Source organism: Salmo trutta, chromosome 38 (assembly GCF_901001165.1).
Source record: "Salmo trutta chromosome 38, fSalTru1.1, whole genome shotgun sequence".
Taxonomy (NCBI): domain Eukaryota; kingdom Metazoa; phylum Chordata; class Actinopteri; order Salmoniformes; family Salmonidae; genus Salmo; species Salmo trutta.
In genome coordinates this window covers 13,602,474-13,629,751 of record NC_042994.1, presented here as the reverse complement: position 1 = coordinate 13,629,751, position 27,278 = coordinate 13,602,474, and the positions used below count along the sequence as shown (strand labels likewise).

General features: G+C 44.2%; 1 protein-coding gene across 2 annotated transcripts in view; it reads right to left on the bottom strand.

The window, feature by feature from the left end:
- LOC115177936 (keratin, type I cytoskeletal 18-A) overlaps window positions 1-26,309 on the bottom strand; it is a 33,737-nt gene extending 7,428 nt beyond the window's left edge. Inside the window, exons 1-8 of one of the 2 annotated variants that reach the window (XM_029738930.1) lie at window positions 26,126-26,309; window positions 24,264-24,534; window positions 23,781-23,985; window positions 18,184-18,266; window positions 16,257-16,410; window positions 14,062-14,343; window positions 9,140-9,274; window positions 8,233-8,453 (exon numbers count right to left, since the gene is read on the bottom strand). In XM_029738930.1, coding sequence (XP_029594790.1) covers window positions 8,233-8,453; window positions 9,140-9,274; window positions 14,062-14,343; window positions 16,257-16,410; window positions 18,184-18,266; window positions 23,781-23,985; window positions 24,264-24,271 — 1,088 coding nt within the window. In that variant the 5' untranslated portion in view covers window positions 24,272-24,534; window positions 26,126-26,309. The remainder of the gene's footprint in view (window positions 1-8,232; window positions 8,454-9,139; window positions 9,275-14,061; window positions 14,344-16,256; window positions 16,411-18,183; window positions 18,267-23,780; window positions 23,986-24,263; window positions 24,535-26,125) is intronic. The other variant, XM_029738931.1, reaches the window with a different exon arrangement.
- Between the last annotated feature and the right edge of the window lie 969 nt (window positions 26,310-27,278).

Below are 27,278 nucleotides of genomic sequence, written 5' to 3'. Positions count from 1 at the left end.
AGCTGCAACAGTAAAGAAAGTCATCTGTCACACTCCTCAACAAAAGAGAAAGACTCAACACGTAAATGTAGTTGTTTTGACAGAGAAACAAAGGGGATAAAATATGAGGAATCCTTTTTTAAGTTACCTTCATCCTATAAACTCATTTTCAAATCAAATCAAATGTTATTAGTCACATGCGCCGAATACAAGAGGTGTAGACCTCACAGTGAAATGCTTACTTACGAGCCCCTAACCAACAATGCAGTTTAAAAAACCCCGGATAAGAATAAGAGATGAAAGTATCAAGTAATTAAAGAGCAGCAGTAAAATAACAATAGCGAGACTACAGTATACACAGGGGGGTACCGATACAGAGTCAATGTGCAGGGCGCCGGTTAGTTGAGGTAGTATGTACATGTAGGTAGAGTTATTAAAGTGACTATGCATAGATGACAACAGAGAGTAGCAGTGTGGTGTAAAGGGGGGGGGGGGAGCAATGCAAATAGTCTGGGTAGCCATTTGACTAGATGTTCAGGAGTCTTATGGCTTGGGGGTAGAAGCTGTTTAGAAGCCTCTTGGACCTAGGTCAGAGGCCGAGCAGTTGCCATACCAGGCAGTGACTTGGCGCTCCGGTACAGCTTGCAGTGCGGTAGCAGAGAGAACAGTCTATGACTAGGGTGGCTGGAGTCTTAAACAATTTTTAATACCTTCCTCTGACACCGCCTGGTAGAGGTCCTGGATGGCAGGAAGCTTGGCCCCAGTGATGTACTGGACCGTTCGCACTACCCTCTGTAGTGCCTTGCGGTCAGAGGCCGAGCAGTTGCCATACCAGGCAGTGATGCAACCAGTCAGGATGCTCTCGATGGTGCAGTTGTAGAACCTATTAAGGATCTGAGGACCCATGCCAAATCTTTTCAGTCTCCTGAGGGGAATATATTTTGTCATGCCCTCTTCACGACTGTCTTGGTGTAATTGGACCATGTTAGTTTGTTGGTGATGTGGACACCAAGGAACTTGAAGCACTCAACCTGCTCCACTGCAGCCACGTCGATGAGAATGGGGGCGTGCTCGGTCCTCTTTTTCCTGTAGTCCACAATCATCTCCTTTGTCTTGATCACGTTGAGGGAGAGGTTGTTGTCCGGGCACCACACGGCCAGGTCTCTGACCTCCTCCCGATAGGCTGTCTCGTCGTTGTCGGTGATCAGGCCTACCACTGTTGTGTCATCGGCAAATGTAATGATGGTGTTGGAGTCGTGCCTGGCCGTGCAGTCATGAGTGAACAGAGAGTACAGGAGGGGACTGAGTACGCACCCCTGAGGGTCCCCTGTGTTGAGGATCAGCGTGGCGGATGTGTTGTTACCTACCTTTACCACCTGGGGGCGGCACATCAGGAGGTCCAGGATCCAGTTGCAGTTGGCAACTGCAGAGGTGTTTAGTCCCAGGGTCCTTAGCGTATTGATGAGCTTTGAGGGCACTATGGTGTTGAACGCTGAGCTGTAGTCAATGAATAGCATTGTCACATAGGTGTTCCTTTTGTCCAGGTGGGAAAGGGCAGTGTGGAGTGCAATAGAGATTGCATCATCTGTGGATCTGTGGGGGCGGCATGGAAATTGGAGTGGGTCTAGGGTTTCTGGGATGATGATGTTGATGTGAACCATGACCAGCCTTTCAAAGCACTTCATGGCTACAGACGTGAGTGCTACGGGTTGGTAGTCATTTAGGCAGGTTACCTTAGTGTTCTTGGGCACAGGCACTATGGTGGTCTGCTTGAAACATGTTGGTATTACAGACTCGGACAGGGAGAGGTTGAACATATCAGTGAAGACACTTGTCAGTTAGTCAGCGTATGCTCGCAGTACACGTCATGGTAATCCATCTGGCCCTGCGGCCTTTTGAATGTTGACCTGTTTAAAGATCTTACTCACATTGGCTGCAGAGAGCGTGATCACACAGTCTTCCCGGAACAGCTGGTGCTCTCATGCATGTTTCAGTGTTCTTTTCCTCAAAGTGAGCATAGAAGTAGTTTAGCTCGTCTAGTAGGCTCGTGTCACTGGGCAGCTCTCGGCTGTGCTTCCCTTTGTAGTCTGTAATGGTTTGCAAGCCCTGCCACATCCGATGAGAGTCAGAGCCGGTGTAGTACAATTCGATCTTAGTCCTGTATTGATGCTTTGCCTGTTTGATGGTTCGTTGGAGGCCATAGCGGGTTTTCTTATAAGCTTCCGAGTTAGAGTCCCACTCCTTGAAAGCGGCAGCTCTAGCCTTTAGCTCAGTGCGGATGCTGCCTCTAATCCATAGCTTCTGGTTGGGGTATGTACGTACGGTCACTGTGGGGACGACTTCATCGATGCACTTATTGATGAATCTAATGACTGATGTGGTGTACTCCACGATGCCATCAGAGGAATCACGGAATATATTCCTGTCTGTGCTAGCAAAACAGTCCTGTGGCTTAGCATCTGCTTCATCTGAACACTTTTTTATTGATCTAGTCACTGGTGCTTCCTGCTTTAATTTTTGCTTGTAAGCAGGAATCGGGAGGATAGAATTATGGTCAGATTTGCCAAATGGAGGGCGAGGGAGAGCTTTGTATGCGTCTCTGTGTGTGGAGTATAGGTGATCCAGAGTTATTTTTCCTCTGGTTGCACATTTAACATGCTGATAGAAATTTGGTAAAATGGATTTAAGTTTCCCTGCATTAAAGTCCCCGGCTACTAGGAGCGCCGCCTCTGGGTGTGTCACGTCCTGACCAGTAATAGGGGTTATTTGTTATTATAGTTTGGTCAGGACGTGGCAGGCGGTGTTTGTTTCATGTGGTTTGGGCTATGTATTTAGGTAGAGGGGTGTTTGGTTTATGTGGTTCGGGGTTTGTTAATCTATGTTCTATGTTAGTATATTTTCTATGTTCTATCTAGTCTTTTGTATTTCTATGTGTAGTTAATTGGGGTTGGACCTTCAATTGGAGGCAGCTGGTTATTATTGCCTCTGATTGAGGGTCCTATAATTAGGAGTTTGTTTTTCATGGGTGTTTGTGGGAGATTGTTCTTGTTTAGCTGTTTGCCTAACGAGACTGTCCAGTTCGTTTTATGTGTTTTCCTTCTTCACCAAATAAAAAGAAGATGAGTATATATTTTCCCGCTGCGTCTTGGTCTCTAACCTACGACACCCGTGACAGGGTGAGCGTTTTCTTGTTAGCTTATGCAGCTCATTAAATGCTGTCTCAGTGTCAGCCTCTGACTGTGGTGGTATGTAAACCGCTACGAAGAATACAGATGAAAACTCTCTCAGTAGTTAGTGTGGTCTACAGCTTATCGTGAGATATTCTACCTCAAGCGAGCAATAGCTCGAGACTTCCTTAGATATTGTGCACCAGCTGTTATTAGTCTGCCGCCCCTTGTCTTACCAGACGCCGCTGTTCTATCCTGCCGGTACATTGTATAACCAGCCAGCTGTATGTTGATATTGTCGTCGTTCAGCCACGACTCCATGAAGCATATGATGTTGCAGTTTTTAATGTCCCGTTGGTAGTTTAATCTTCCACGTAACTCGTCGATTTTATTTTCCAAGGATTGCACGTTTGCTAGCAGAATGGAGGGAAGTGGGGGTTTATTTGATCACCTACGAATTCTCAGAAGGCAGCCCGCTCTTCGGCCCCTCTTTCTCCACCTCCTCTTCACGCAGATCACCAGGATTAGTGCCTGTTCCCGAGGAAGCAGTATATCCTTCGCGTCAGGCTCGTCAGAGTTGTGAAAGGAAAAAAATGATTCCGCTAGTTCGTGGTGAGTAATCGCAGTCCTGATGTCTAGAAGTTATTTTCAGTCATAAGAGACTGTAGAGGCAAAAATAAGTTACAAACGTAACGTAAAATGTCTGCCTTCTTCTCCGGCGCCATCTTTTGGATGTTTAATTTAATTGAAAACGTTTGGGAACAAGGTGGTGCTTTCCTACAGTTGAAGTCGGAGGTTTATATACACCTTAGCCAAATACATTTAAACTCAGTTTTTCACAATTCCTGACATTTAATCCTCATAAAAATTCCCTGTCTTAGGTCAGTTAGGATCACCACTTTATTTTAAGAATGTGAAATGTCAGTATAATAGTTGAGAGAATGATTATTTCAGCTTTTATTTCTTTCATCACATTCTCAGTGGGTCAGAAGTTTACATACACTCAATTAGTATTTGGTAGCATTGCCTTTAAATTGTTTACCTTGGGTCAAACATTTCGGATAGTCTTCCACAAGCTTCCCACAATAAGTTGGGTGAATTTTGTCCCATTCCTCCTGACAGAGCTGGTGTAACTGAGTCAGGTTTGTAGGCCTCCTTGCTTGCAAATACGCTTTTTCAGTTCTGCCCACAAATTTTCTATAGGATTGAGGTCAGGGCTTTGTGATGGCCACTCCAATACCTTGACTTTGTTGTCCTTAAGCCATTTTGCCACAACTTTGGAAGTATGCTTGGGGTCATTGTCAATTTGGAATTTTCATTTGTGACCAAGCTTTAACTTCCTGACTGATGTCTTGAGATGTTGCTTCAATATATCCACATAATTTTCCTCACTCATGATGCCATCTATTTTGTGAAGTGCACCAGTCCCTCCTGCAGTAAAGCACCCCCCACAACATGTTGCTGCCACCCCCGTGCTTCACTGTTAGCATGGTGTTCTTCGGCTTGCAAGCGTCCCCCCTTTTTCCTCCAAACATAACAATGGTCATTATGGCCAAACAGTTCTATTTTTGTTTTATCAGACCAGAGGACATTTCTCCAAAATGTACGATCTTTGTCCCCATGTGCAGTTGCAAACCGTAGTCTGGCTTTATGGCGGTTTTGGAGCAGTGGCTTCTTCCTTGTTGAACGGCCTTTCAGGTTATGCCGATATAGGACTCGTTTTACTGTGGATATAGATACTTTTGTACCCGTTTCCTCCAGCATCTTCACAAGGTCCTTTGCTTTGGTTCTGGGATTGATTTGCACTTTTCACACCAAAATACGTTCATCTCAGGGAGACAGAACGCGTCTCCTTCCTGAGCGGTATGACGGCTGCGTGGTCCCATGGTGTGTATACTTGCGTACTATTGATTCTACAGATGAACGTGGTACTTTCAGGCATTTGGAAATTGCTTCCAAGGATGAACTAGACTTGTGGAGGTCTAGAATTTTTTTCTGAGGTCTTGGCTGATTTCTTTTGATTTTCCCATGATGTCAAGCAAAGAGGCAGTGAGTTTGAAGGTAGGCCTTGAAATACATCCACGGGTACACCTTCAATTGACTCAAATGTCAATTAGCCTATCAGAAGCTTCTAAAGCCATGACATCATTTTCTGGAATTTTCCAAGCTCTTTAAAGGCACAGTCAACTGAGTGTATGTAAACTTCTGACCTACTGGAAGTGTGATGCAGTGAATTATAAGTGAAATAATCTGTCTGTAAACAATTGTTGGAAAATGACTTGTGTCATGCACAAAGTAGATGTCCTAACCAACTTGCCAAAACTATAGTTTGTTAACAAGAAATTTGTGGAGTGGTTGAAAAATGAGTTTTAGTGACTCCAACCTAAGTGTATGTAAACTTCCGACATCAACTGTATGTATTTGATGTGTTTGATGATAAGGTTTTGACAGTCTGAATGTGCATGGGAAACAAAATATGTGTCATTATTGGCGTAGGACCCTCATTGGAGAGTTTTTATAGCATGTTTACATGTTATGTTAAAAGCAACTGGGGCATCTTCATTTTGGATAATTTGCAAACTGAAGGAGAGTTCATGCAACTTAAAATGGTCTCCACCCTTCCTCATGTCCTCACAGATCCTGAGATCATCTTTCGCATACTGACTAACGATTCACAACCTTCACTTTTGATCCCTTTTCTTTAAAATGTATAGTGCCCTCAAAAAGTTTCTCTAGCAAAATGCCTTCAAGTTCCTTCACCGTCTCGTTAAGAAATTCAATGTGATACAATTTCTGTTTGGACATTTTAAAGTTGTATGAAAGCTTATCCTGCCTGTTTATTTCATCCATCTTCATTCATAATGCAGAAGTTCATTTCGGGTCATGCCATTTTATACCTCTCAGCGCTTTAATGGTTCTTATTTATAGCTCAGGTTTACGGTTTAGGATGAAGACCGCCAGCTCATTGCTGTGAATGTGCCCTGTAGCATAAAACTGTTTTAAAATGTAATTCCACAATATAACTTTATATCAGCTATCTCACCCTTAGTAGGTGTGTATTCATCTGTGTGCATCTAAACTCAGCAAAAAAAGAAACTCACTCCTCTCACTGTCAACTGCGTTTATTTTCAGCAAACTTAACATGTGTAAATATTTCTATGAATATAACTGAGACATAAACTGAACAAGTTCCACAGACATGTGAATAACAGAAATTGAATAATGTGTCCCTAACAGTCAGTATCTGGTGTGGCCCCCAGCTGCATTAAGTACTGCAGTGCATCTCCTCCTCATGGACTGCACCAGATTTGCCAGTTCTTGCTGTGAGATGTTACCCCACTCTTCCACCAAGGCACATTTCTGGGGGGAATGGCCCTAGCCCTCACCCTCCGATCCAACAGGTCCCAGACGTCCTCAATGGGATTGAGATCCGGGCTCTTCGCTGGCCATGGCAGAACACTGACATTCCTGTCTTTCAGGAAATCACGCACAGAACGAACAGTATGCTGGTGGCATTGTCATGCTGGAGGGTCATGTCAGGATGAGTCTGCAGGAAGGGTACCACATGAGGGAGGAGGATGTCTTCCCTGTAACGCACAGCGTTAAGATTGCCTGCAATGACAACAAGCTCAGTCTGATGATGCTGTGACACACCGCCCCAGACCATGACGGACCCTTCACCTCTAAATCGATCCCGCTCCAGAGTACAGGCCTCGGTGTAACGCTCATTCCTTCAACGATAAACGCGAATCCAACCATCACCCTTGGTGAGACAAAACCTCGACTCGTCAGTGAAGAGCACTTTTTGCCAGTCCTGTCTGGTCCAGCGACGGTGGGTTTGTGCCCATAGGCGACATTGTTGCCGGTGATGTCTGGTGAGGACCTGCCTTACAACAGGCCTACAAGCCCTCAGTCCAGCCTCTCTCAGCCTATTGCGGACAGTCTGAGCACTGATGGAGGGATTGTGCATCCCTGGTGTAATTCGGGCAGTTGTTGTTGCCATCCTGTACCTGTCCCACAGGTGTGATGTTCGGATGTACCGATCCTGTGCAGGTGTTGTTACACGTGGTCTGCCACTGCAAGGACGATCAGCTGTCTGTCCTGTCTGCCTGTAGCGCTGTCTTAGGCGTCTCACGGTACGGCCACATCTGCAGTCCTCATGCCTCCTTGCAGCATGCCTAAGGCACATTCACGCAGATGAGCAGGGCCCCTGGGCATCTTTCTTTTGGTGTTTTTCAGAGTCAGTAGAAAGGCCTCTTTAGTGTCCTAAGTTTTCATAACTGTGACCTTAATTGCCTACTGTCTCTAAGCTGTTAGTGTCTTAAAGACCGTTCCACCGGTGCATGTTCATTAATTGTTTATGGTTCATTGAACAAGCATGGGTGTCACGCCCTGGCCATAGAGAGGGTTTTTGTTCTCTATTTTGGTTAGGCCAGGGTGTGACTAGGGTGGGCATTCTATGTCCTTTTTTCTATGTTTTGTATTTCTTTGTTTTGGCCGGGTATGGTTCTCAATCAGGGACAGCTGTATATCGTTGTTTCTGATTGGGAGCCATACTTAGGCAGCCTGTTTTCCTTTGGGTTTTGTGGGTGGTTAATTTCTGTTTAGTGTTGCTTACCTGACAGAACTGTTTGGCTGTCGTTTTGTTTCTTTGTTTATGTGTTCTCAGTACAATAAATACATGATGAGCACTCAACACGCTGCGCCTTGGTCTACTCCCTTCGACGGCCGTTACAATGGGAAACAGTGTATAACCCTTTACAATTAAGATCTGTGAAGTTATTTGTATTTTTACGAATTATCTTTGAAAGACAGGGTCCTGAAAAAGGGACTTTTCTTTTTTTGCTGAGTTTATGTCTGTGTAATTGACCAGAAATCAAATCAAGCTCAGCTGCACCATTCTAGAGTAAAGCCTGGGGGTTACAGTTACACATGTCAAATCTCAGGGAAGGTTACTCATCACCATGTAGTTCACCAAACCTCCTCTGCTACATCTGCCCCAGGATCTGTACCAAATGGCATCCTATTTCATTTTTAGTGCAACACTTTTGTTGAGGGCCCTGTCTGTGACCATTAGCCCCCTCACCTGCCCTCCTCGCGCTCCAGCAGGTGCCTGTAGGTGGCGATCTCTTTCTCTAGCCTCATCTTGGTATTGAGCAGCTGGCCATGGCGATCTCGCTGCGTGGCCAGGCCGCCCCTCACCTGCTCCAGCTCGCCCTCCAGGCCTTGGATGACCTGGGACAGGCCCTGCAGCTGGCTGGAGTACTGACGCTGGGTGTGGTGAAGGGAACTCTCCAGACCTTTCTCCTGGGGAAGGGAAGGACAGAGGAGAGAGGGTGGACAGGAGAAAATTATGTGGGACAGAGAGACGAGATGGGGAGCAGGTGAAAAGGGAGAGATCAGACAGAGGAGATGGAGGGGAGAGGGAAGAGGGGATGGAGGAGAGAGGAGAGAGAAGAAGTATTAGAGAGTGAAGAGGAGATGGAGATTAAGGGGAGAGGATATGGAGGAGAGAGGGGAGAGGAGAAAGAAGAGAGGTGAGAGGGGCAAAGAGAGGGGAGAGAGGAGATGGAGGAGAGAGGGGAAATAGCAGGATCAGAGAGATTAAATAATTGTAAAAATGGAGAGGGGGAGAGAGAGCAGAGAGGGGATGAGAAGGTGGAGCACCGATGGAGAGGGAGGACAGTATAGAGGGAAAGAGGGAATATGATAGAGGAGAGGGTGGATAGGGACAAAAGGTGATGATAGGAAGACACAGAAGGTGGAACAGAAGAGAGAGTGAGAGGGGATGGGATAGAGGGGGAAGAGGCAAGAGTATACAAGTGAAAGAATCACCAATAGTGCATTCAGAATGAATAAAGATGAATGCTCTCCAAACTCTACTGATCCATTATGGGTGTTTGGCAGGGACAGGAAGGTACTGTATATGTCTGCCGCAATGCTGAGCCTAAAGTGGTGTGTGTGTGTCTGTGCATGTGTGTGTGTGTGCTCACCAGAGCATGTAGGGACTCGATCTCCACCTGCAGGCAGTGCCACTGTTTCCTGGCCTCGGCCAGCTCTGCCCGGGCCTCCCTGAGGGCAGTCCCTCCGAGGTTCACCTGAGCCCATGCTGCCTCTTCTGCATTGAGCTGGGGGAGAGAGAAGGAGGTCATATAACACACACACACGCACACACATACACCTACACGTGCGCACGGAAGTACGCATGCACGCACCTACCCACACACACACACACACACACACACACACACCATTCACATGGACCTCCACGAAAATAAAGATCTGTTGGAGATAGATACTGACACACACACAAACAGGAACAGTTCACATGGAACTCAGGGACACACACACACACACACACACTCATACAAATTGGCACCTGCACACACACTCATAAAAACTGGTACCCACACACACCCATAGAAACTGGCACCCACACACATTGGTACAGAGCCAGAGGACTCTGTGCAGGTACACAAAGTAAAACAGCTCTAAACCATGACTTAAACTTGATGAAACATTGTAAATAGGCTTCACACCTTTATAAATCTACCTGTAATCATTTTCCCCACAGATTCCCACAGGGCACAAACACGTTGAATCAAGTTTGTTAGTTAAACATGAAACTGATGCTTGTGCCCAGTGGATTCCTCAAACCTGTGGACATCATAATATTACTCTGTAATTACTGTGTAAACAAGAACATATTAGGGGCAATTATTGTAAATGTTAACCTTAACCAGTCATTTTACAGTAAGAAGGATAACATAATACAGTGGGGGAAAAAAGTATTTGATCCCCTGCTGATTTTGTACGATTGCCCACTTACAAAGAAATGATCAGTCTATAATTTTAATGGTAGGTTTATTTGAACAGTGAGAGACAGAATAACAACAAAAAAATCCAGAAAAACGCATGTCAAAAATGTTATTAAATGATTTGCATTTTAATGAGGGAAATAAGTATTTGACCCCTCTGCAAAACATGACTTAGTACTTGGTGGCAAAACCCTTGTTGGCAATCACAGAGGTCAGACGTTTCTTGTAGTTGGCCACCAGGTTTGCACACATCTCAGGAGGGATTTTGTCCCACTCCTCTTTGCAGATCTTCTCCAAGTCATTAATGTTTTGAGGCTGACGTTTGGCAACTCGAACGTTCAGCTCCCTCCACAGATTTTCTATGGGATTAAGGTCAGGAGACTGGCTAGGCCACTCCAGGACCTTAATGTGCTTCTTCTTGAGCCACTCCTTTGTTGCCTTGGCCATGTGTTTTGGGTAATTGTCATGCTGGAATACCCATCCACAACCCATTTTCAATGCCCTGGCTGAGGGAAGGATGTTCTCACCCAAGATTTGACGGTACATGGCCCCGTCCATCGTCCCTTTGATGCGGTGAAGTTGTCCTGTCCCCTTAGCAGTAAAACACCCCCAAAGCATAATGTTTCCACCTCCATGTTTGACGGTGGAGATGGTGTTCTTGGGGTCATAGGCAGCATTCCTCCTCCTCCAAACACGGCGAGTTGAGTTGATGCCAAAGAGCTCCATTTTGGTCTCATCTGACCACAACACATTCACCCAGTTGTCCTCTGAATCATTCAGATGTTCATTGGCAAACTTCAGACGGGCATGTATATGTGCTTTCTTGAGCAGGGAGACCTTGCGGGCGCTGCAGGATTTCAGTCCTTCACGGCGTAGTGTGTTACCAATTGTTTTCTTGGTGACTATGGTCCCAGCTGCCTTGAGATCAATGACAAGATCCTCCCGTGTAGTTCTGGGCTGATTCCTCACCGTTCTGATGATCATTGCAACCCCACGAGGTAAGATCTTGCATGGAGCCCCAGGCCGAGGGAGATTGACAGTTCTTTTGTGTTTCTTCCATTTGCGAATAATCGCACCAACTGTTGTCACCTTCTCACCAAGCTGCTTGGCGATGGTCTTGTAGCCCATTCCAGCCTTGTGTAGGACTACAATCTTGTCCCTGACATCCTTGGAGAGCTCTTTGGTCTTGGCGATGGTGGAGAGTTTGGAATCTGATTGATTGATTGCTTCTGTGGACAGGTGTCTTTTTTACAGGTAACAAGCTGTGGTTAAGAGCACTCCCTTTAAGAGTGTGCTCCTAATCTCAGCTCATTACCTGTATAAAAGACACCTGGGAGCCAGAAATCTTTCTGATTGAGAGGGGGTCAAATACTTATTTCCCTCATTAAAATGCAAATCAATTTATAACATTTTTGACATGCGTTTTTCTGGATATTTCTGTTGTTATTCTGTCTCTCACTGTTCAAATAAACCTACCATTAAAATTATAGACTGATCCTTTCTTTATCAGTGGGCAAACCTACAAAATCAGCAGGGGATAAAATACTTTCCCCCCCCACTGTAGCTAGTTAGCCTCGTCCCATACAGTATGTACAATGCATTCAGGAAGTATTCAGACCCCAACTCAGGCCCTATTCTAAAATTGATTAAAAAAAATGTCCTCATCAATCTACACACGAAACCCCATGATGACAAAGCAAAAACTGTTTTTTTTATTTTAGATTTTGAAACTGAAATATGACATTTACCTAAGTATTCAGACCCTTTACTGAGTACTTTGTTCGGTTATTGCCTTGAGTATTCTTGGTATGACACTACAAGCTTGGCACACCTGTATTTGGGGAGTTTCTCACATTCTTCTCTGCAGATCCTCTCAAGCTCTGTCAGGTTGGATGGGGAGTGTCGCTTCACAGCTATTTTCAGGTCAGAAATGTTCAATCGGGTTCAAGTTCGGGCTCTGGCTGGGCCACTCAAGGACATTCGGAGACTTGTCTTGAAGCCACTCCTCTATTGTCTTGGCTGTGTGCCCAGGGTTGTTGTCTTGTTAGAAGGTGAACCTTCACCCCAGTTTGAGGTCCTGAGCACTCTGGAGTAGGTTTTCATCAAAGATATCTCTGTACTTTGCTCTGTTCATCTTTCCCTCGGTCCTGACTAGTTTCCCAGTCCCTGCCCCTGAAAAACATCCCCACAGCATGACGCTGCCACCACCATGCTTCACTGTAGTGCTGGTGTAAGGTTTCCTCCAGACGTGACGCTTGGCATTCAGGCCAAAGAGTTCAATCTTGGTTTCATCAGACTAGATAATCTTGTTTCTCATGGTCTGAGAGTGCTTTCATGTGCCTTTTACTGAGGACTGGCTTCCCCAGATCTGTGCCTCGACACAATCCTGTCTGGGAGCTCTATGGACAATTCTTTCAACCTCATGGCTTGGTTTTTGCTCTGACATGCATTGTCAACTGTGGGACCTTATATAGACAGATATGTGCCTTTTCAAATCATGTCCAATCAATTGAATTTACCACAGGTGGACTCCAATCAAGTTGTAGAAACATCTCAAGGATGATCAATGGAAACAGGATGCACCTGAGCTCAATTTCAAGTCTTATAGCAAAGGGTCTGAATACTTATTTAAATAAGGTATTTCTGTTTTTATTTTGAATACATTTGCAACATTTTCAAAAAACCTGTTTTACTTTGTCATTATGGGGTATTGTGTGTAGATTGATGAGGATTTAAAAAAAATGAAATCTAATTTAGAATAAGGCTGTAACGTAACAAAATGTGGAAAGAGTCAAGGGGTCTGAATACTTTCCGAAGGCACTGTATGTGCTTCAGCCAACTCTGCTTCGCCGACCGATCTGGAACCAGGCTGTAACAGGGCTGTATTCCACTCCAGACCCCAGTCCACTCTGACATAAGGGGGCTCTAACAAGGAGGGCAACAAACAAAGTCATTCTGCAGAGCAGACGCTGGTTAAGTACCAGTAGCTGCCTGCCTGCAGCCATGAGCCAAGGTGCTTAATCACGCCTGTTACATCAAAGTTAATGGCTACATCCCAAATGGAACCCTATTCCCTAAAAATTGCACTACTTTAGACCAGAGCCCTATGGGAGCCCTATGGACCCTGGTCAAAAGTAGTGCACTAATTAAGGAATAAGGTGCCAATTGGGATGCAGCCACTGTGCCACAGACGGTAAAACTGACCAGACGCAAACAAGACAGCCATGATGAGTGACTCATTCTATTCCCCCTATTCCATTGAAACTGAAATGCTCCTATTTCAAAACCTGAAATATGAGCTGAAATATCATCTCATGGGCAATAAGCGAAATTGACTAGACGGGCTGCGATATTGTTGAAAACAACATAGCTATGAGAGGAAGCTATAGGTCATTTGCTTAACATATCATATTCCCTGAAATCAAAACGCTCCTATTTCAAAGCCTGTAATACTGTCCCCATCAGATGTGATGTTGTCGAAAACAACAGCTATGGAAGGTGGCTATAGGCTACATGCCAATTGAAAGTTATCCTTTTCAACTGAAATCCAAATGCTCCTCTTTCAAAGACTGAAAAGATTACTGTCCTCAGCTGATGCCTTATAAGGACTTAGCAGTAAACAGATCAGAGAGGCCCGTTACAAGTGGTGTATTACAATGCTGCGGTTGTGGTTCACGACGTATCAATATCTAAAGAGGTTGTATGGAGCAGCATTTCAATATCGTAGTAAAAGTTGATCTCTTCTTCAGAGGTAATGGATTGTCTATGGGTACCTTTCTGTATGTGGAGGGGTGTGTGATGAGGATAAAGAGGGAAGGAGAGAGAGAAAGAGGGATAGAGGTGAACAACCCATCTCAGACCTCAGACCACCTCAGAGCTCCGACACTAATTCAGTACAACAAATCCAAATAAACCAACTCCTCTTATCTTACCACATGCCACTGCGTTGCCTGGAAACAGCTGAGGTGAGCTATGATCAGGGTGTGACTAGGGGGCAGGGAGCCAAGGGAGGATGAAAGGAAAGACAGAGAGAGGGATGGATGGAAGGAAGGAAATAAAGAGAGGGGGAGGGACGAAGGCAGTGGGACACTGCGTACCTGTGGGAGAGATCCTCCATGGGCTCGGGGTCTGAGTGTGGCTCCGAAACGGCTAGGCCCGGCAGCGGAGCATGGAGCTTGATTTGGGCCGGCGGCCAGGCTGGGGTGTCGGTCATCTGGGACTTGATTTAGGCCGGTGAGGCTGAGGCGGTCGCACTGCGTCCTGATTCGGTCGAGGAGCTGGGAGAGCTCCATCCCTGTGCCATCCTCCTCCCACGCTGTGGCCGTCACTAGCAGCGCATCACAAGAGTCGGCCTGCTGCTGCTGCAGAGCACGGGCTGCCTGAACAATGAGCCAACCAGTGAGAGGTAGAGAGAAGAGGGAGAGAGCGACAGGGAGATATATGAATGTAAGAGAGTATACAAGAGTGTGTGTGACAGCGAGAGGTGATGGATCTGAGAATGAAGGAGAAAAAGGAACAGAGAGAGAACGAGGGCAGAGGAAGAGAGCAAGAGAGAGAGAGAACAGTGTGAGAGCAGACACACGCAATGCAGGGGAGGGATAGAGTCTGTTATTGAGCCTGAGAGTCTGGGACAGTGTGTGTGTGTGCGTGCGTGCGTGTGGGAGAAAGAAGCTGGATCACGTAAAGACCTGAGTGGAGGATGGGAAGGGGAGTATTAGTCAGCAGGAATAAAAAGGGGTAAGTAAAAGAGAAAGAGAGAGAGAGAAGGGTGGGAGGATGACAGGAAAGCATTGAAAGGGAAAGGTTCGTGTGAAACCTAACAAGCCTTTCCACTGAGGTCAATAGGGGAGGTGTGCAAAAACAGGAGTCTGGTTAATGGGCTGATAAGGAGAAGGTGTTCTGAGACGCTGCTCTTTCTTTACAGTAGCTTGCCTCTCTCTCTCTCTCTCTCTTCTCTCGCTCTCTTTTTTGTCTCACCTTTCTCTCCCCTCCGCACATAAACATTCAAAAAAGAACGAGACAGTGGGAATTATCAAATGTGGAATATACTGTACAAACACACTGGATGCTGATCAGTAAAAAGTAAACAAATTTCCTCCTAATTGGAACAGGACGTAGAGTTGGATAACCCCTGCCAGAGTCACTTCCCACTGGGCACAAACTGGTTGAATCAACGTTGTTTCAATGTAATTTTATGACGTATTGTGATGTGGAATCTACGTGGGAAATATATTGGATTTGAAAAAAGTAATCAACGTAAACTGTTCTTTTGAGGGTGAAACTTTAACCACAGGATTATGTAATCATGGTAACCAAATTTCAACATAGACAAACCTTGTATAAAATATGTTCAATTTGTAACTTTAAAACAATGTCAGATCTTCAATGTTATATCCAGTATCAGATTTTTTAAATTATTATTTCAATTCAACCCAGAACTGGAAAAATAGACAATAAAATAGGCCAATGGCTTCAAGCTCTGGTTGATTTCAATTGTAATGATATTTAGTGATATTGGAATGTTTTTGGTTGTCAACGCAACCAAATATCAACATTTGAAGGAGATGTATCTTCTGCTTGGATAGTTCCATCTGTGCCACTGATTAGTCTGACTTTTAGTCCTTTTTGTCTACAAATTAATCATTGATATGTTGAATTCACGTCTGCATCTCAACCAAAAATCTAAGTTAAAGAATTGGACTTCATCAAAACAAACCAAACTTTAAATGCCCATTAATCAAAGTTTGTTTTGATTCAGTCCTATTTTTTTACTTAGATTTTTGGTTGAGATGCAGACGTTTCATCAACATATCAATTTGGAGATAAACTGAAATTAAAGCCAGACTAAGTCAGTGGCACAGCTGGAACTATCCAAGCAAGAGATAAATCTCCTTCAAATGTTGATATTTGGTTGCGTTAACAACCAAACACAATTCAATGTTATTTTTGAAATACAATAAATAGCCTATTAACTTGTTGACATGTTAACAAATGATGTGTTGGATTCATGTCTCCATCTCAACCACAAATACAAGTTGAAGAATGGGATTAAGCCAGTGGCTCAAATGGAACTATACAAGCAGTAGATACATCTCCGTTAAATGTTGATATTTTGATGCAACCAAACACAATTCAATATGATTTTTACAGTAAATAGCCTAAAGTTAAGGCTATCTTACAAACTAATGTTACAGTATTTATTCAACCTTTTTAAGGATGTCTTTACCGTACAGACCCTTGCAACCGTACAGACCCTTGCAACATGCACACAGACACTTGCACAAGACCGTACCACATAGTCCTGGTGCATGTCCTGCAGCTCTGTCATGGAGTGGTGTAGCTCCGCCTCCAGCTGCACGTTGGTTTGCTCCACCCTCATCTTGTTCTCCCTCAGCAGAGCCACCTGTTGCTCCAGACATTTGGTCTGCCTCTCTTCCACCTCACATCTATGACAGGACACACGACACATCTCATCATATCAACTGGGTTGTGTTCATTAGAGCACTCAATGGAAAACGTTTAAAATGTTTTTAAATCGAAGAACACATTTTGTTGTTGTTGTTTCTTACTGGACAGGTAGTCCCTGTTTCCATGTTTCAGTTGGTGATATTGACTTGTATTTAGCCTTGACCACAGGGGTCTATGCAAAGCAGCTATGGGCCTATACTTTACCAGGAGGTGGTGATGGTTACATAGGGAAATGTTTTTCAATGTAAGGCTACTGAATGTACCTGACTCTGGGTCAACTAGAGAAACAGCTACACATACTGTGCATGTAGGTAAACCCTGTGATACAATGGATGTTACAGCCGCACATCCATTGTATCTAAGCAGGTGCATAGTCCCTTTCCTGCAGTCAGTGACTAAAAGTGCCCACTTTGGCCTCACGGGTGGAATGTTATTCATATTTTTCATCATTTCATAATTAATAAAGATGTTTTTATTTATTTATGATGGAAATATGGTGTTTCTATGTCAAACGGTTTTGTTATAATTCAGTCTTCTGTGATGTACTGTATATAAAGTGTAATAGTGGGATGCAAACTCTATATCTGACATGGTACAGGTGTCTTCTTTCTTTTAAACCCATAACCATGTGTGTGAGGTGTATACTTTTGTTTCAAAGTAGATTTGTTTAAGACTACCAAGAATCCCTCTGTGTAACCCTGATTTAGCCCACTTTAGTCAAATGTTTTAAGATATACAAGTGTTTTCAGGTAAAGGTAAATAGACTGCACACTGCAATCTCTGCTCCCATGTGTTTAAGTGACCCTTTATCAGCTCTGACATAATCATGTAAAAGACCTTATCACACAGTAGGAAAAAAAATCTTGCAACAGTCATTCAGTAGTTGCAATAGTCCTCACTTCCCAACATGCTAGTCCTCACTTCACAATAGTCCTCACTTCACAGTCACGGACATCAAATCAAAGTGTATTGGTCACGTACACAGTTTAGCAGATGTTATAGCGGGTGCTGTGAAATGCTTATGGTACTAGCGCCTAACGATGCAGTAAAATGTCAACAAGTACACAAATAATATATATATTTTAAATACAATATAAACCTTGTGACACAGAGTTGCAGACAACATCGCGACAGTGGCCCAGGTAAGGCCAGCAGGACACAATATATAAATAGAGGTGTGTATTCATAGCTCATAGCTGTCTGCATGCTGTTGCCCTCCCTTGCCCTTCAGGGGTTAATGGATATCCGTCTGCATCCCAAATGACACCCTATTCCCCATTTAGTGCACTACTTTTGACCACACTCAATGGGTACCCTTATTGGCCCTGGTCAAAAGTAGTGCTCTAAATAAGAATTAGGGTGTCATTTGGCACGCAGCTCTCTGGCAGTAACAGAGGGGCTGGTGTGTCACTCTGCATCAATACAGATGGGGAAAGTGCCGACGAGGCACAACACAGCCGGGCTGCGATTTGTATGCAGGTTGTTGAGCAGGAGTGGAACTAGCCGAGTTACAACAAAGTGCGGACTGTACTGCTGCTACAGTAGAGAAGTGATTATAAAGTATCGCTGCAGGGGAAAATAAAATATCTGATTGTTATTCAAGAAGTGCATTTAAAGTGTTATAGACTGAAATTGGTAGAAGTAGGATTTGATGGATTTTTTCCAGAAGGCATTCACAACTGCTATGGTATAGCTTTGTTTTCTTTAGATAGATTCTAGGCCTGACCTAGAATGTCCCAAACACTACTGACCTGGCCTGGATGGTAGAAGCCCTGGACATCATGTGGTCAGACTGCAGCACCAGCTCTGCATTTTCCATCAGCAGCTTACCAACCTAAAGAACCACAACACAGTCAACACACACAAGACAAAATAACAAGGACGGGAATAAGATGCGACGAGAAGCGTGTAAAACATGATCCATTTCAGAATGTGTTCAATCTTGTTGATCCATGTAACGTCATTGGTCCAATAGGTAGGAAAACACATTGAAACATGACATCACATACGAATACACCTCAGTACACTGGAAGTTCACATTACCAGGTGCTGCATCAAATTGGGGTCTTTTTTTTATGTGAAAACACGCGGGTGAGGCTTATCGCAATAGAACAACTGTAATAAAGGTTTCGCTTCCTTGTATTACACTAGCCTCGTCTCATACTGTGTGGCATGACAATGACCAATGGAAGAGTTGGCTACAGCACATAGAGTACGGGACAAGGCTAACACACTAGCACAAGCATAAAGAGAGACGCCTTTGAAAGTTCATCATAGAAAGTAAGTTGGAACAGAGACGAGAAAGAATTATTCTGTACACAGAGACATAACAATGGTATCCACAATTTCATCTGATTTTGGGGAAGTAGATAAAGGGCTTCATTGCCAAAAACCCCAAAGTATCCCTTTAATCAATTTAGATAAGCCAGTTGGAATCACTCTTTATTCCGTAAGAATATGATCACTTGAGGTTGAGCCACTTCACATTCATTGAAAAGATGGCACAATAATATTCTGCCTGTTCATGCTTGTCAGACTGCCACCAGCTCAGTGAGTCAGATTTATTACATGATGACGTTCCACGATTTGGGTTCATTAAGACCTGAAGCAGTTGTGGCACAGATATTATTAAAGCCGAAGAGCCTCTCACAGTAATTCTAGTACTTGACCTCATAAACCATAAATGTTTGGCGTTAACTGCAATGTGAGCACATGAAACTTTAACTAATGTTATCCAAAATCCCTTGCATCTTTGATATTGAAATACACTGCTCAAAAAAATAAAGGGAACACTTAAACAACACATCCTAGATCTGAATGAAAGAAATAATCTTATTAAATACTTTTTTCTTTACATAGTTGAATGTGCTGACAACAAAATCACACAAAAATAATCAATGGAAATCCAATTTATCAACCCATGGAGGTCTGGATTTGGAGTCACACTCAAAATTAAAGTGGAAAACCACACTACAGGCTGATCCAACTTTGATGTAATGTCCTTAAAACATTTCAAAATGAGGCTCAGTAGTGTGTGTGGCCTCCACGTGCCTGTATGACCTCCCTACAACGCCTGGGCATGCTCTTGATGAGGTGGCGGATGGTCTCCTGAGGGATCTCAGGAGGAACCCAGGGCCAACCGCACCAGCATATGGTCTCACAAGGGGTCTGAGGATCTCATCTCGGTACCTAATGGTAGTCAGGCTACCTCTGGCGAGCACATGGAGGGCTGTGCGGCCCCCCAAAGAAATGCCACCCCACACCATGACTGACCCACCGCCAAACCGGTCATGCTGGAGGATGTTGCAGGCAGCAGAACGTTCTCCACGGCGTCTCCAGACTCTGTCACGTCTGTCACATGCTCAGTGTGAACCTGCTTTCATCTGTGAAGAGCACAGAGCGCCAGTGGCGAATTTGCCAATCTTGGTGTTCTCTGGCTAATGCCAAACGTCCTGCACGGTGTTGGGCTGTAAGCACAACCCCCACCTGTGGACGTCGGGCCCTCATACCACCCTCATGGAGTCTGTTTCTGACCGTTTGAGCAGACACATGCACATTTGTGGCCTGCTGGAGGTCATTTTGCAGGGCTCTGGCAGTGCTCCTCCTGCTCCTCCTTGCACAAAGGAGGAGGTAGCGGTCCTGCTGCTGGGTTGTTGCCCTCCTACGGCCTCCTCCACATCTCCTGATGTACTGGCCTGTCTCCTGGTAGCGCCTCCATGCTCTGGACATTACGCTGACAGACACAGCAAACCTTCTTGCCACAGCTCGCAAGTGTGCCATCCTGGATGAGTTGCACTACCTGAGCCACTTGTGTGGGTTGTAGACTCCGTCTCATGCTACCACTAGAGTGAAAACACCGCCAGCATTCAAAAGTGACCAAAACATCAGCCAGGAAGCATAGGAACTGAGAACTGGTCTGTGGTCACCACCTGCTGAACCACTCCTTTATTGGTTGTCTTGCTTATTGACTATAATTTCCACCTGTTGTCTATTCCATTTGCACAACAGCATGTGAAATTTATTGTCAATCAGTGTTGCTTCCTAAGTGGACAGTTTGATTTCACAGAAGTGTGATTGACTTGGAGTTACATTGTGTTGTTTAAGTGTTCCCTTTATTTTTTTGAGCAGTGTATTTACTGTACAACCTAGGGCCATTTTGAGCAAACAGAGTTTCAATGTTGACTCTTCCTTTGCCAATCACAATAGCACAATGTTTACTCAAGGCCAACACACCCATTCTGAAGGAGGAAAGTCAGGAATAACTTGGACTTATTGTGTTGTGTTTTTGCTCACACAACCGCCTCAAAGTTATGATCATATTTTCATTGCAATTACCCGTTCCATTATCTTAGCTCTGCCAGTTATTCATCTCTGACTGTGTTGATTCATAGCCCTGAGAGAGTACAAACCAGATATTAGCGGTTTGTTTTCTTCTGACAGGGCACTTCTCCAACTGAACATTAACGGATTGATTTCAAATGAAATCACATCAAATTGTATTTGTCGCATGTTTCGTAAACAACAGGTGTAGACTACCAGTGAAATGCTTACTTACAGGCCATTCCCAACAATGCAGAGAGAAAAATAGAAAAATAATAACACAGGGAATAAATACTCAATGAGTAATGATAACTTGGCTATATACACGGGGTACCGGTATTCCTTATTATGGCTCGTTATTCAATGCTTCTAAATAGAATGAGGGTGGTGTCAGGTCTTAAAACCTAAACCCACAACAATAACACTAGTCTAGGACTGAAACCGGACTTGAGGAAGATGCCCATAACAAAGTCAATTGTTACTATAAATCATGAATTAATGTCAAAGGAAGATTTGAAGAATTTTATCAGTTATGCGTATGTCAAGTCATACATTTTTCATTTCATTTGATTTATTTAGCCAGGATAGTCCACTCAGTAACAATTGCCACTGTTTTCCAGGGAGTCCTGGGTTCCATAGAAATCAACATTCCAGGTATTAGTCCAGGCGAAAGTGTGAGGAAATGTCATACATACACTACCGGTCAAGTTTTAGAACATCTACTCATTCAAGGGTTTTTCTTTATTTTTACTATTTTCTACATTGTAGAATAATAGGGAAGACATCAAAACAATGAAATAACACATACGGAATCATGTACTAACCAAAAAAGTGTTAAACAAATCAAAATATATTTTATATTAGAGATTATTCAAATATTATTCAAATAGCCACTCTTGATGACAGCTTTGCACACTCTTGCGATTCTCTCAACCAGTTTTTCTAACAGTCTTGAAGGAGTTCCCACATATGCTGAGCACTTGTTGGCTGCTTTTCCTTCACTCTGCAATCCGACTCATCCCAAACCATCTCAATTGGGTTGAGTTCGGGGGATAGTGGAGGCCAGGTCATCTGATGCAGCACTCCATCACTCTCCTTCCTGGTAAAATAGTTCTTACACAGCCTGGAGGTGTGTTGGGTCATTGTCCGGTGGAAAAACAAATGATAGTCCCACTAAACCCAAACCAGATGGGATGGCATATCGCTGCAGAATGCTGTGGTAGCCATGCTGGTTAAGTGTGCCTTGAATTCTAAATAAATCACAGACAGTGTCACCAGCAAAGCACCCACACACCATCACACCTCCTCCTCCATGCTTTACGGTGGAAAATACGCATGCGGAGCTAATCTGTTCACCCATACCGCGTCTCACAAAGACACGGCGGTTTGAACCAAAAATCTGTAATGTGGACTCATCAGACCAAAGGACAAATTTCCACCGGTCTAATGTCCATTGCTCATGTTTCTTGGCCCAAGCAAGTGGGTATTGGTGTCCTTTAGTAGTGGATTCTTTGCAGCAATTCAACCACAAATGCCTGATTCATACAGTCTCCTCTGAACAGTTGATGATGAGATGTGTCTGTTACTTGAACTCTGTGAAGCATTTATTTGAGCTGCAATTTCTGAGGCTGGTAACTCTACTGAACCTATCCTCTGCAGCAGAGGTAACTCTAGGTCTTCCGTTCCGTATTGACCGACCTTCATGTCTTAAAGTAATGATGGACTGCCGTTCCTCTTTGCTTATTTGAGCTGTTCTTGCCATAATATGGACTTGGTATTTTAACAAAAAGGGCTATCTTCTGTATACCACCCCTACCTTGTCAGAACACAACTGATTGGCTCAAACGCATTAAGAAGGAAAGAAATTCCACAAATTAACTTCTAACAAGGAACACCTGTTCATTGAAATGCATTCCAGGTGACTACCTCATGAAGCTGGTTGAGAGAAATGCAAAATAGTGTACAAAAGGGTGGCTATTTGAAGAATCTCAAATATAAAATGTATTTTGATTTGTTTAACACTTTTTTGGTTGCTACATGATTCCATATGTGTTACTTAATAGTTTTGATGTCTTCACTATTATTCTACAATGTAGAAAACAGTAAAAGTAAAGAAAAACCCTTGAATGAGTAGGTGTTGTAAAACTTTTGACCGGTAGTGTATGTACATTTGATCATGACATGTTCTCACATGGTAACGCCTACAGATATCATATCAGTGCAGCTATGCATGAAGGATCTTTATGATGATCAATGGACTGGCAATCGCTCATATTTTATGCATCACTCTCACTGAAAGTGAAATTGGGCATAAAAGTCAACCTTCCCATTGGCTTCAATACTAATAGGTCAGATTTTGGTGCTTTCTTCGCCTTTGTCTCCATTCACATTCAGAGACCATAAATCAAGGAGTGGTTGCAAAACCTCCAATCAGCTCATGCGAGCGAGCTGACAATTACAGCAGCCTGTGTTAATGGTCTACTAGGGCAACAGCCTTTAAAGCAATAAAAGGATCCACATTCTTGAGTGTGACAATGGAGGGATGGCTTGTTTCCAAATGTCCTGACATAGAGTATGACACTACTTCTCAATCTCTGTAACAGTTGACATTGTCTGGGTTGTCATATGCCAGTTTTAATTCAACTGCTATTAAGTGTAATCATCGCCAGGACTGAAAATCGTTAATAACCGGTTTGGTTAGTCAATGTTGTATCTGTCTCAAAGCCAAAACCCTGCACGCAAGAAAACACCTTTGAAGTAAAGATGCTTTGCAAGCTATTTTCAGAGACATTTTGTCGGCTTTGGTCTACTCTGGTAAAAAATGATACAGATAATATACAGCACAAGTTAGATTCTTAAAGTCAGTCCTACTAGCTACTGTATGGCCACAACACACCGGCTCCATCAAATCTAGGCATTACAGTACCTCAGCATAATCACTGGCAAACAAATGGACTGTTTAATGAGTCGGGGTCCCTCAGGGCTCAATGTTTGGACCAATTAAAAAGGCAATAGATGGCAGTCTCACCTGTGAACGAAGATCGTGCACAGTCCTTTCCTGCTGGGTCCATTCCTGGGGGTGCGGGGCGTTCCTCAGACCCCAGTCTGCAATCTGTCCCTCCAGACGCCAGTTTGCCTCTTGCAGCTTGTTTACCTGCTCCAGGAAGCCCTTCAGACGGCTGTTGAGGCCCTGCATGGTCCACCGAGAGTCCTGCAGCAAATCCATAATGCTCCTATGCAGTGTACACCCAAAAAACACACACAGACGCCTCTCAGGGGTATTATCAAACACTTACAGCCTCGCCAACTCAGGAGAGTGTCCGATACAAAGGGTCAACCCAAACGTACAGTAAACACTTATGCCATCCAAAACCTCTTGCACTACAATTTCAGCATACGTCCACACCACAGCCACTTCTACCCACTTGCAACCCTGGCAGGCGGCGCCCAGCCTGCCACCGATACTGGTGAGATTACGGACCCATGAGGTGTTTACTGGGTAAATATTTACCTAGCCATACTCACCTGTGAGGCAACGTGGCGTCCCTCACTCTCTCTCCTCCTCTCTCTCTCGCTCCCCTCTCTCTCTCTCTCTCTCTCCAGGCTAGGTAGCACCTTGTGTTGGCAGTAGTAAGATAAGCACCAGTCTCAGTAGCCCCTGGTCAGGGCAGCGAGCTGCTCCTGATTCTCCCCTCCTTGACGGAGCTGGACCACATTCTTCTCCACTGCTTCGAACAACTTTCACTTTCCCACTGGGTCCCAGGTCAGAGACGGTCCCCTGTCTGTGACAGATCAGATAGGAATGGTAGGGTTAGGGCTAGTCTCGCTATCGCTCTCGCACCAACTATGTGTCAGCTGTCATGGGGTCAGCCATGACAGGGCCAGGTTCTTTCCGCCCCAAACACAGCTTGCAGCAGTGCTCTAGGGGAGAGTGCTGGGGTAAAGCAAAGCGCTCACTCGCTGGACACACTGCTGCTTACATCACCAGCGCTCTGAGGCCCTTTGTGTTCTCTGATCCAGGATTACTGAGCCCTGTGTGGAGGGAAAGTTCAAGCACACACTGCGACAACACTCTCTGTTTGTGTGTCTGTGTTTGTGCGTGTTTGCGTATGTGTGTGTTTGTTTGCACGTGTGTATGTGTGTAAACAACATATCTAGTATCTACTAATACTATACTTTAATTAATAATGAGAAACTAATGTCTATCCACTTACTCATCAGATCAACAGCCTGTAATAAACACTGAACTTTGTGCTGTGTCACATGGGTTGCTCAATTCCTCCCTTGACTACCACTACCCTCTCATTGGCCTGTTTTGTGTGTGTGTGTGTGTGTGCATGTTGTGTGTGTGTGTGTTTGTCTGTCTGGGGGGGAAAGTGAGATCATTTTCCAGACATTCTCGCAGGACACGACTTTTTCATCCTCTTGAAGTTGACAACAATGTTCTACTTGTATAGGAGTTACCAAATGTGTGTTGATTCGTCATGGCAACCATCAAGCTTTCTTTCAGTCTTTCACTGACCTTTTTATGACTTTACCTCAAGTAATGTGAGGATGTTATTCCCATGATCAATTCATCTAACCAAGATCTTAGACATTCTGGCACCAGAACATACGTCATAACAATACAAGCTTTAAGTAAGGTGAGGTAATAAGATAAGACGTATGGTTAAGGTAGTTAAGGTGTGGGTGCGGCATCGAAAGAAGCCGGTGAACGTCTGACGGAAAAAGCACAATAAAACATCCAGTTTAAGCCGCTCTGACAGGGTGTTTGGAATGTGAGTCAAGGTAACACAACTCATAGTCATCTCTATTCGTCTCTCTCTCTCTCTCTCTCTCTCTCTCTCTCTCTCTCTCTTGGAGTAGGCATTTTCAAGTCCTTTCCACTCTCAATCTACCTCATTAGGTGATAAAGGCAGCAGATGACTGTGGGATTTACTTGTTGGATCAATAAAGGGTTTCTCTTCCTTTCTGTGTAAACAGCCACACCTACATTTGTACCATTCACAGACAGGATCTAGGGATCATTAATATGAGGTCACACTTAAACCTGCTACAAACACTGTGTCTGTCTAGAGTCGATAGTACAATATCCCCATGGAAACACTTCATGGGCAAAAAGAATGTTCTCTCATTGAAGTGTTTCCCTCAATAAGTCAGTGCTGTGGTTTTGGCTTTGGTCCATAACAAGCACATACTAGAGAGAGTCATAGGACAGTCTATTCGGACAGAGACGAGAGAGAGGTGAGAAATGCTAGACCCAAACACCCACCAGACCAAAATGTGAAACCAGGTGAGACCTAACAAGCATGTCAAAGGGAAAACTAGAGCAGGTGGAAGTAAGCGACCACGCGGGGCTGTTAGGGCTCTTACCATCACACATACACGCCCACGCAGCACTGGCCCGCAGCCTATCCCCCTGGTATAGAGGGCGTTGATGGCTTGATGTCTATGATGAGGGCGATTGATAGTGCCATCGTTAACAGGATGAAAACAATACGGTGCAGCAAGCTCTTCTGTGTGTGTGCCTGGGACAACATATCACAAAATGTGAGTGAATGCGCACGGGGAATGCGGTCCAGCCGGTTCCAGTCAGGACACTGTGGTGCGTGGCTCCTACAAGGAAGCAGTTTCGTCGCACAACATTTGCAGGGAAAGATGAGGCACGCAATTAACTGAGGGGATCAGGCGAGCAGGCAGTGAGCAAGGATAAGTAAACAAGTAAAAACCTGATAGAGGTCAATTGTTGATCTTGTTCTTGACAGTGCTACCGAAGACCTTTAGTTCATACTCCTTAACCCGTTTCCCCCAGTACATTCATTCCTCTACATGTTTTCTGCAGCAAAAGAGCACAAGCAATTATGACAACTGACAGTTTTTTTTTACCTATTCCATTAGACATTTCATCTTTATTAAACCAACAGTGGGACCTGCAGGTATCATTTGAAAGACACCGTAGCACACAGTACTGTGTTAACGCCAAGAGGGTTTTGTCTGAGCATGATCTCATTATGCAACCTCTGAGACTAGAGCCCTGATTTGTAGGTTATTGTGGTATTAATCCAAACCAGTTCAAAGGATTAACTGCAGTAAAACTCTTTAGCATGATCTCAGTAACTGGTCACGTTTTGGCTTCCACATACCTGACATTCCATTGTAAACCAGTAAACCATTATTATACTGTTGAAGACGGTCTGGGACATACACACACTTACAATACTTCATAATCACACTTTTTATGAGTAGGGGTAATAATGTCTCTGGGCCAAATTCCTAATCTGGTCTACCATACTACCATGGCCACCTAATTATCCCCAGCTTCCAAATGGCTCATTTAAAACCTATCTACGTCCTCCTGCAATGCTCCACAGGTCTCTGCTGTAAAATATGTTGTTGTTATAGCTTACTTTCGAAGCTACACCACATTGTGAAAGTGGATGTCTTTTCGAACTGGTAATGAATTTTCAGGACAACCATATGGAGCAGTGTTTCACGGCTGCTGACTGGGTCCTGGTTAGAAAACATC